Here is an 11472-nt window from a genome sequence, read left to right as displayed (position 1 = left end):
AAAATCTAAACACTAGGACTAGCAGATATATTATGCTAAACCTTTTAAAAATACTAGCAAAATCTGTCTAATATTTGCAAATTTAGTTTGTAATTATTTACCTTTCGGCCAGACGGGCAAGCCATGTGAAATTAGCGTGGCATTCAACTTGTTAATACAGTTCAGTTCGCTAATTTATCCTTCCCAAAACATTTTAAACTTGGAAGAAGAAAACCCATGGGGTAAGGTACTCTACGAGGGTTGCTGTTTATATTTCTGGCCTAATAATGAAAAAACAAATATGTAGGATCGAAATTGGTTTTATTGTTTTTCAAAATATTCTCCATGTAATATTCACGTTCATGTAATATTTTACTGATGCTAGTCATACTAATGTCCAAAGACGCCTCTATCTCACGATATATCACATGACGATCTTGCTTCATCAGTTCCAGGGCTAAAGAGAATACAAGGGCTAGTTCACTCCGCTCTTAGAGCTGAAGCTACGATCGCTCTTAACCTAAAAGATAAAAAGAAACATTCATTTTTATTAAATGGATGTCCAATATATATTTTTTTTATTAATAAAAGTAGAGAGAACGAAACAAACGTTAAAGTTTATATCGGCGGTAAATTGATAATGACTTTAATACGAGATATGTGTTTTTTCTTATTTCGAGTTAATTGTCTCGAATATTCTGAATTACATCAGAAAAAAATTGAAAGTCAATTATTCCCCCTTGTAATTGTGTTCATTTATATTCAGGCAAATTAATTAATTTTTTTCCTACAACATTTAAAAAAAGACAAACAATGAAGGAAATGCAAAAAAAAAATGAACAAGAATTCTATCTTAAATTCAGTGAAAACACCTAATTTTGATGGAATTTTGAATGTATTAAACCAGAGAGAAATGTGACTGTTTAAAATTTACTTCCTGCTTTTGACTAGAAAAATAATTTGGGAATATTCAAAGAAAATTTGTTTTGCGTGTTTTAACTTTAAAATAAGCTTCTGTAACCATTTTTGCACAATTAACTAAACTTCTTTAAACCATTAAAATCTACTTATAAATAGTGTTTTTTAAATCATTTTGAAATAAANTTAAATTATGACATTGAAAGAGAAGAACTTTTCAATTTACTGTCAACAACACAAATGAAGCTATACACACACGAAGCTATACACCAACACACACACGAGGATAATCTTACAGAACACTTCAAGGAACACATTTTCAAGGCTCGCTTTAACAATATTCGAATATTTTTTAAATTTTTTTTAATTAATAATATCGGAACTTACGAAATAGAAATTTTAAATGAGTCATTTATTCAACGAAAATGAATGAATACTGTATTTATGAAGTATATTCTCTCCCATATATCTCTGAATTTAAGTTAATAAATATTATGCTTATAAATTAAATGCTTATAGAATGACAATTATTCAGTATAAATTAATAGTTGCTTGTAAATATAATGCTATTCATTTATTTAATAACATTTTAGTATTTTATTGCTGCACTAGTTATTATAATGTGTTGGTTTGCTAGTATATTATATGATGTACTTATAAATCATATGCTAGTAATTTATTCAATTTAATCTTAATCATAAATTAAATGTTAGTCATTTATTAAATTTAATTAATTAGAACTCGATAGGTGAAAACTGAAATTACACTGAAAAAAAAACAATTAAACGTACAGATTTTTCAGTCACTTGACAGACAGTCACTTGCCCAGAACAGCAGCTGACCGATACTCTGTTAGTTAGAGAAAAACATGTCTAATAGGATGTATTGAGCCGCGATCGCTCAGGGATTCGCGCCTTCCAATGAGGTGAACCGGGATTCGATCCCGGTGATGGCTGGTCGATAGGAATTCCGCATCCGGCTTGCGCCGACCACAGTGCCGACGTGAAATATCCTCAGTGGTAGACGGATCATGGGTTAGAGTCCCCTTGCCGTCAGGTTAGCCGTGGGAAGTTTTCGTGGTCTTCCTCTCCATGTAATGCAAATGCGGGTTAGTTCCATCAAAAAGATCTCCACGAAGGCAAATTTCTCTCAATACTTGATTCAGGAGTTCCCTTGTCTTCTGGATTGGGTTCAAGATTACAAGGCTACGGAGTTGAACATTAGAACCCAAATAATGGGCCAGCTGTTCAACGAGGGTTGTAAAATAATAGGATGTATTGCCGCACAATTCTGGCATCGGTGATGGCCATACAGTTATCAGGATCATTTGTCTGAGGCACCCACTCTTACAACAAGGCATCCATGAGTTCGATGGAGGTAGTCTTCGGGCTGCAATTGAGTGTCCCATACGTGTTCGGTGGAATTAAAGTCAGCGGACATCGCAGGCCTCACCAATCGTTGAATATCCTCCCATTGGAGGTATTCGTCCACACACTGAGCCCTATGTGAACAGGCGTTTTCATCCATAATGATGACATTTCATCCATTGCTCCCCGGTCTTAAATAGGGTGCAAGAATCTCGTACCTGTCAGAGTTCCTCTGCCGAACACAGGAAAGTCGGTATGCCAGTCGGCCAAGATACCTGCCCAGAGCATTTCAACCCTAGTGATCCTTCTCGACAATGTTAAAAAAACCGATATCAAATGAGGTACCTCTATACAAACACGATCACAGCATGACGACATTACAGGCCACTGCGTTGCAGAGGTGTCAGCGAAGAGCTTTATCATCTCCCACCTAATTTGCATACAGGCGTACTAATTTTGTTCTTTTTTAACAAAAAAGAATGACGTTTCTCCTTTTAATTGCGTAGATACCAGTAATTTATTAAGTTTAAATATGGGATACTAGAAATGTATTCAATTTAAATGAAATGTATTAAATTATTTTCAGCAATCCTCTGGTGTTGTGCAGATCATTCTCTCGAATGGATTTCATGGCTTGGAAAGATTAAAAAGTGTGAATTTCTGGACCAAAATGAACATCCAAATTTAAAGGATTCTATTTAAACGATTCATATTCCATTTAAAATAAATGTTATCATTGGTGAAATTTTATATGCAATATATTCTATAATCAAAATTTTTGTAATTAAATTAATTTTTTTAGATTGCTTGTAAAAAAATTCAACCAAAAAAAATTTACACAATACAAAAAAAAAGAGAAAGTCAACAATTCGAACGAGTTTCATTTCCATATATCAGAATATTTTTTAATGGTTTTAATCACTTTTTCCTCAGATTTATGTCGATAATGTTTCTTCAGACTATGACATCGTTTTATTTTATCTTTTAAATGTTAGTTTACATTACTCTAATGCTTATATTTGACACTATTTACAAAGAATCTATAATCTAAATGAAGAACTGTCATTACAAAATACTGTGGTAAATTGATTGAAGTATCATCTCTTTCCCAGTGGCACGAAATATAAGCAAACAAAAAATACTTTAGAAGCATAAAGAGAAACACAACGAGAAAAATACGTTTTCTTCCAATAGAAAAGTAAGTTAAGAAATTTTTTTTATTCTTATTTGACCAAAATTAAATTAACTGGAAGAAATTTGTTACTTTAATTGCAATTTATTTTGTAATTTTACAATAAAAGTAAATGACACTGTGAAGAAAATAAATTCCTATAGTTTCACCCTCTGCTCACTCCCAAACTTAAAAACTGTAACTGCCTTTCTTTCGGATCCCATCGTCATCTGAGTCATTTGATACCACTATAGTTCAGACCAGCTTTGCATAAATAGTGCCTATAATACAGTATCTATTGGACATCTATACCTTTTTCCACAATACCTATATGAATTAAATAACACAGGCGTCAATAATTGTTTGGCACTATTTTTATGGATCTCTGAAACAAAATGGGTCCTAGTCGGTCACGAAATACATAAAAATCAATGAAATAGGTCAAATAACGATTATCATTTTTTAAATTTAAATTTCATTAATATTTTGCGCTCCACTGACGGTGACATCAAAAGTCACCACTTTAAAACTTAAAATTTTAATTAACAACATTATTTTATAAATTTTAAATATTATACAGAAATATTGTACTATGTATTTGAAATAACTAAGAATTTACATTACTTCAAACGACATAAAGTATTCGGAGTGCAAAATCGTCTTTCAATGACTTACGACACAATAAAGGAGCCATTCTGAAAGTAAAATTACAAATAGTCAATTTAATAATTTAAAGATGATACAGAAATAAAATTGTAGAATGAGTTAAAATGTCTCACCGTTAAAATACATAGCTAAAAACTTGATTTATGGTGATTAAAAAGACATATCTGAATTGAAATAATTTACACTTAAAATTTGAAAATCATATTGGATGTTTACTCTTTCATGCTTATGAGTCCTCAGTAGCTTGAAATTTCAGTTGTTTATTGCCTAGGCATCGCGAAAAAAGAATTTCATTGGTTGTGTGAAAATTTACTTATTTATGCATTAGAGTTCATCATAACATACATTTAAAATTTGAAAAGGATTGGAAAATTTGAAAAAGTCTGAAATGCATTTTATTATATATTTGCTTAAGTTATCTTTCGCAATAAAATTTACGTAGTATTTACGGTTTGCAATTCTAAAAAAAATAATTCGTACCACTATCTGAAACGCACTAAAATATAACTTAATTTTGTACAACGACTATTAGCAATTTATTAAAGTAATAACTAAATTTTCGATTTTAAACACAGTTCAAAATTTCAGTTTTAGTTAAGTTAAAAGTAATCATTAAAATAAACTAAATACAAGCGTAAAATTATGTTGGTAAAAGTTATTTTCCTTAAAAAATTATAAAACCAATCTCGATCTATATATATCTTTGTGTGTGTGTATTTAAAAATGAGTAATAAAATTAATTTTTCAAAACTCTCCTAGTATCTTTTACGCAGTTTATTTAAAGAAATTGTGAAAGATTATCCATTCAGCCATCAGGAAGTAAACATTGCGTTCTGAGAGAAAGTAAATATTTGACTGAAAAGGTAATGTGCTGAGAGTAAAATTATTTAAAAAAGTGAACCATTTTTCATAATAATATTTTTTCTAATTTTGATATTTCTTTGTGTGACCAATCTTTCTTCTGCCTTTAATGTAAGCAATTTTTTTTATCTAGGATTGCATTAGTAATATTAAAATGTAATTTATATTAATTAAAGTGGTTATGAGGAAATGAGCTTTAAACTTCGTACGCTCTTTTTGAGGAATCCAAATTTTGCTTAGTTAAAACGGGAGCCATTTAGGCATGATTTTCAAAATTTTACCAAAACATTTGTTCACGGAAACACTTCTATCCTTTATAATATTCATAACCTATACTAGCCGGACTGTGTAGGGGTCTTGTGTTTGAATCCCGGACAAAGCGTGCATGTTCTTTCATTCTCTGTACTACCTGTTGTGGGAACCTAATAGGGTGCGCTTGAAAGAGTGGCAAAAAAATCTACCCTAATACACTAGCCTGAGCGGACGAAACTCAGGAGTCATTTTAAGAAAAAAGAAACCTTTTCCATATTAATTCTATGAAGATTGTTTACGTGACTCTACTGCTTAAAATAAATTTTAGAACGCATTTTTTTTTTTACTTTTTAGAACATGTTTGTTTCTGAACTTGTTATCTCGAAAATTCACCATCTCGAAATTTTTTTAGCGTCTTTTCAACTGTGAGATATCGAGAGTATATCAAATACGTTAACTTAATAACCCTGGCCGATTATTAGTAAATAACACGACCCTTAATACGGTTATTTAACAAACACTGGTAAAAAAAAATCTCGAATGTTTTAAACTATAAACGTCCATTGGTTCAACTGTACTTAAAATGTACTCTTTCACATGATATGAAAATTGCTAATATTACTAACAAAACTTTAGCTTAGAATATTTCCATACTCTCAGGAGCTGATTACCGAAAAGCTAGAGCTTCCACTCCGAATTTTAAAATAAACTTTAGAGGACCCCAAAATGACTGAAAAATCGTTGTGTTTCGGATAATCGTCTTTGTTTTTTTGGTTTTTAATTTCTTGAAAGAAAATTTGCTAAATCATACGAATAGTCGTACTAATAAAGAAACGTTGGAGCAGGCTTCTATTTCAGGCTTCTACAATATAAGCATCAGAGGAAATCGAAGATATGATATGTGTTATACAGTTTAGAACTTACTTTTTAGAAATTTATGATTACACTATTTGAAATTCAAATATTTAGCTTATTTGCTAAATTATGCCAGAAACTTGACAAAAAATTCATTGCTTTCCGTTTTACTTTCACCCATGCACAAGTAATTGCTGAGCTCCGTAACGAAATGGTACTTCCATTTCAGATTAAACCTCGTAGATTGAAACAAATGCCTGTATGTCATAAAAGATTCTGTGCCATTTTTGGAAACAATATTTGTAGCGTAGCATTAGTAAGTTTCAATTTAATGTGCATAGAATTTACGAAAACTTTTTCCAAACCAAAAAAGAGACCGCGAAATGAGCTTTCCCTAACTCCAGAGGCTGCATACTCTGAAAAAAATACCTATTGAAATTTTTCTTAACCTTTTAAAGTTTCATAAAATAGTAAAATTTCTAAATTACTTAAATCAGGTTTATTTTACACATTTCATTTTAGTAGAACGTTGCACATCATAAAATTCTATTTTGAGGAGCGTTAAAAGAAACAATGAAATACTGTATGTAATGAGCATCACGACTGTAATTATTCACGACTCTTATTTAGATCATTAATTTTATTTCGAAGGAAAGTGCACCAAATGACGCGTGCATTTTAATTCAGTGCTAAAGTTTGCATTGTACTGTTTAAATGCTCACGACAGCATTTAATTTGAAACTGTTTTGAAATCAGAAGGATTCATAGTTTTCTGTTAAAGGTATCATTTGGACAAAACAGTTGAATATGATGCGTTTCTCATGTGTAAGGTATGTGACTATTTTTTAATGTTTCATTTCAATGTATATTTCTTAATGTTTCGTTATATATGAATGCTTTTATTTAATGAACTCATTACCCGTTGATAATTCGTATATTCAACACTTTGTAGTGAAGAAAAAACTGCCTACATGAAGAAAGTGGATATTTCCCATTGTTAGCTACCACTTTAAGTTAAAAAAATTTGCAATCGAATGCTTTTTGATCGAGATAAAATATTAATCACGAAAAGGCACATTTATCCTATGTGCATCAGACCGATCCTCCGCTATGCATCCCCGGCCTGGAGGACGCTTACAAATGCACAAAGAAAGAGACTCAGGGTCTTCTAACACAAAATCCTAAGACGAATCACTGGGGTTCCCTGGTTTGTCAGAAATAACACCCCTTATAATGACCTCAAAATAGACGAGTGCCTTTTTAAACTCAATGCATCCTTTTTTAAAAGTGCCAAAGATTGTTCAACTTGCGAGTTCAATAAGTTGTTAGATATCGATTTTATTGATAATAATAAGAATTTGAGTCCGATAACCGCTTTTTTCTTAAGCGACTGTGTTCTCTCTAAGCATTTCGGATAACTATCCCCACTGCCCTAGACGAACTGAGCACTCTGCACCAATGAAGTTAAAGTTGTCGTTCTGACTGGGTAATTTGGGTATAATGTTAGAGGGTGGTCCCCGACTCTCTGGGATGAGGAGAGTTACTTGAAGACAGTATTCCATGCAAAGCAAGTCTTTCATGTCTGATAATTTATTCTGAAAGTTCGAAATTATTATACATAGATTGCTAGCATGTGGTGGTGAACCTGTCGGAACAGAGTACAAATTCAGAAATTTTTTTCCTTAATTTCATTTAAAGATTGTAACGTTGTTGGTTATTCTTGATGCTATAACAGAAACCTTGCTTTATTATTTCAGTTTCTGTCGGATTGCTACGTTGATCTCATCATTAATCTTATTCATTACAGGTATTATTTTTCTCTTTATACTCTGATAAATGTTGTTTTTAGATAAAAATGTCCTCTAAAGGAGGTCAAGTAAATACACATCGGTACTTTTGTACCACTTTTTTATTGCTCCATTATTACTAATATACTAAAAATTCGTTTGAAAGGATCGTACATACTACAACTTCAAAGATATTTAGGACCTCCTAGAATACGACAGAATCGATGAATCGGTTAGTAGCGCTTTGCCGCAAACGCCGAAATGAAAGGATCGTTTTTTTTTCTTCTTCTGTTTATCATCGCAAATTTGTTTTTTAAAACTTATAAAGTAGCTCCGCTCACCAGCCCAAGCTTTCATTCACCATTGTTTTTTTCCCCTGAAAAGTCAATATTTCCGTACTTGAATCTAGAGAATGCAAATTATATGACTCAATATGTTAAAAGAAATAATTAAATTTATTAACGAGACTTTTACAATTCAAGCGAGGGAGCCGCGATGGCTCAGGGGATAGAGCGTTCGGTTTCCAATGAAGTGAACCAGGGTTCGATCCCGGCAATGGCTGGTCAAAGTCTAACGATCAATGGAACAGGCAATATCTAATACAAAGGGAAAATTCTAGTGAAAAGCATATTCATTGTAATAATTTTCAAACAAATTGGAATTTAAAAAAAAAAAAGTCTAGTTAAATTCATAAATAAATCTAATTGCATTTCAATAGTTGAATTCGAGCGGGAAGTAGATTAACTCACATGGCATTTTTTACTATATTTTTAAATAGTCAATAATTCTCGAATGTTAAATTCTTTATCCTTCTGTTCATTCCATTGTAATTTCTCGGTGAAGAACTAAAGATTATGATATTTTAACATAGAGAGATTTTTTTTCTCTGCGCATTATTTTCCCTCCAAACACGTGTAAATGATAAAAAATATTTCGCAACAAATTAAGCAAGAATTGCGTGAAAGGTTTTAGGTGCTCTCGCAAGAAAGCTTATAAATTATTTGCTTAAAAAAAGCTTTGCCATCTTCTAACACAATTTTAGGCAAAATATTTTTGTTATTTATAGGAGCGTTTGGGGGAGAGAAAATATGCCAGTAGTTGTAGTCACTAGCAAATAAACTAAAAACTTCGAATTATAGGAACAAAAAAAACTAATTTCTTATACCCCTCAGAAGAAATGAAACGATTCGGAGAATCATGGAGAGGTTCTGAAGCAGAAAGAGGTCTTATTCATTATCCCTTCCGTTTCCATAAATATTCGCCAAATTCTATTGACAGCAGGGATGCTTTATTTATTGTGATTAAATAGGTGCTTTGGTAGTTAGTACACCTAACATACAACTATAAGTACAATGGTCATCCCCCTTCGAAGCACTTCACTGGGCATCCTTCAAACATTCATCTTTGTACATATAAATCCGTCATTCAGCATTTTTCAATTGTTTTTTTCGTCCACCGTTCTGCTTCTTATTTAACGCAGCGCATTAATCATTTAAAATATAATTCCAGATGGAGAAAAAGTTGTAGCACCTGGTAATTTAGTTCATAAGTTACAGACAACAATGCCTGAAATTGAATATTATGCAAAATTACAAATTCGTCTAGAAGATATTGCTGATGAATCAAACATGTAAGTACAAAGCTTTATGAGCAACTTTTAACTGCAGCCACATTCGATTACCAGTTAAAAATATAAGCGCAAATCGCACAAACGTCAAATACTAAACTATCTATGGCTTCATCAAGCGTGAAGACGTTTTTAGTTGTTTTCATAAAGTTTAAATGGGTAACGCTTGCGTTTTAGCAGTTAGTCCAGCGAATTTACTTCAACTGACAAAAATTTTCGAAAGCTGCAACTTATCATATTGTTTTGTAACATTTAAAATTAATAAAACAAAATTCACTTCTGTAATGTTTAATTATTATTTCTGATTCGGAAGTTGAATTTTTTTTTCTCTAAAACTATCTTTTATAGATTTGAATAAAAGAAGATAAATGAACCTTTTGGATAAGGCTGGTACAATATGGTATACCGTAAGCAAAGAATTAAATGAAAAAAGAAAACGCAATAAACACAAGAAAACTATAGAAGTAAACAAGCTTTAGATTGCCAGACGCTATAAGTATAATGGCGAACAAGGAAAATCACCAGTGCCTTGCCAAATATTGCTCACTATCCAAATCCGTTACCGATCCGCTCACTTCGGTGACTAGCTCCTCATTAGTGGTGACTCCCTGACGTCACCGAGCCAGTTGCGGTGATCCAAATCACCTCGATTGCGGTCCCCCTAATGCTCTTATATTGAAGTGTTAATTTTTTGCATTTAATTGAAGTTTTCCTTGAAATACAAGTTAAGAAATATTTTACCCACTAGGAAAATGGTTATTGTTCTAGATATATCATGTCCACACACTTTTTAACTATATCAATTTAAACACCAAAATCACAAATAAAAAGTTCTAAGAGTCTTGAAAAATCTGACTAACAGATGCATTAAAAAAAATCGCCACGCCGAGATCAAATTNACCGAGCCAGTTGCGGTGATCCAAATCACCTCGATTGCGGTCCCCCTAATGCTCTTATATTGAAGTGTTAATTTTTTGCATTTAATTGAAGTTTTCCTTGAAATACAAGTTAAGAAATATTTTACCCACTAGGAAAATGGTTATTGTTCTAGATATATCATGTCCACACACTTTTTAACTATATCAATTTAAGCACCAAAATCACAAATAAAAAGTTATAAGAGTCTTGAAAAATCTGACTAACAGATGCATTAAAAAAAATCGCCACGCCAAGATCAAATTAAAAAAAAACAGTCGATAATTTTGGAGCTTCATGAAGTTCATTATTTTCCTTTTTTTTCTCTTTTTTTTTGTTCCTTTTTTTTGATAACGTGTAATATTCTGAGAAATAGTGATGTGAAGGCAAAGTGCATTACATTCGAACAAAAAGCAGTAAGATTTTAACACTGGCAGAAGATGGGGAAAGAGGGAAGAAATCTTGTGTGAGAAAACTTCCCCTGCTCCATTAAATATCCTAAACTTGATTTGAAAGCTGTGACTAAATGACAGGAAGAAATGAGCAAAAAATAAGCTATAAATAACAGAGTTATACCCTTTAAATATTTTATTCTTCATTACTAACAGTACTTTATACAAATAAATTACAAAAAAACATGTTTTTTTCTGATTTTTCATGGCGTTACCGCCTTAGTGTTTTTCCTTACATAGTTCTATCTTTCAATTACAGTTCTTATAAAATGTACTTTAGCTTATTTGAAAGTGGAAGATACATCTTCACTCTCTGAAAAATGAAGAGGGAAGGATTTCTAATATATAGCATTTATATGCAATTTTGGTTATTTTTTCATGAAAATGGGACGTCATTGATTTTCCTTTTCCGCGTATTAAATAGATACATTTACAAACAAGATGATACAGTTAATTTTTTTTAAAAATGACGATTCTGTTTTGAAATAAGCTAAATAAAACAATGCAGGTTTTACAGTTTGAATGGCTATATCTAGTAAAAGCATCAATAGCCCAGGAAAATGCTGGGTTACACAACTTGTCCTAATAATGGACTTCAAAAGAAAGTTTAAAAAAGTATGAT

The 11472-nt window shown here is 31.8% G+C and overlaps 2 protein-coding genes and 1 long non-coding RNA gene across 3 annotated transcripts in view; 2 read left to right on the top strand and 1 right to left on the bottom strand.

Annotated features, from left to right (window-relative positions):
• Positions 1-3067, top strand: part of LOC107451827 (peroxidase) — a 43226-nt gene extending 40159 nt beyond the window's left edge. The window contains exon 13 of the mRNA XM_071186482.1: positions 2851-3067. Within this exon, the coding sequence (XP_071042583.1) occupies positions 2851-2911 (61 nt within the window). The 3' untranslated portion in view covers positions 2912-3067. The remainder of the gene's footprint in view (positions 1-2850) is intronic.
• A 453-nt stretch (positions 3068-3520) lies between these two features.
• Positions 3521-4321, bottom strand: LOC139426667 (uncharacterized). The gene is made up of 3 exons (XR_011637899.1): positions 4215-4321; positions 4060-4130; positions 3521-3762 (listed from the first exon to the last, which is right to left on the bottom strand). It is a non-coding gene; the product is annotated as an uncharacterized lncRNA (long non-coding RNA).
• A 2377-nt stretch (positions 4322-6698) lies between these two features.
• LOC107456874 (peroxidase) overlaps positions 6699-11472 on the top strand; it is a gene marked incomplete in the record, with an annotated part of 38203 nt that continues 33429 nt past the window's right edge. The window contains 3 exon segments of the mRNA XM_043047285.2: positions 6699-6899; positions 7827-7876; positions 9366-9486. Of these exon segments, the coding sequence (XP_042903219.2) occupies positions 6877-6899; positions 7827-7876; positions 9366-9486 (194 nt within the window).

This window comes from Parasteatoda tepidariorum, chromosome 10, assembly GCF_043381705.1.
Source record: "Parasteatoda tepidariorum isolate YZ-2023 chromosome 10, CAS_Ptep_4.0, whole genome shotgun sequence".
NCBI classification, from domain to species: domain Eukaryota; kingdom Metazoa; phylum Arthropoda; class Arachnida; order Araneae; family Theridiidae; genus Parasteatoda; species Parasteatoda tepidariorum.
This window is presented reverse-complemented; position numbering and strand designations above follow the sequence as displayed.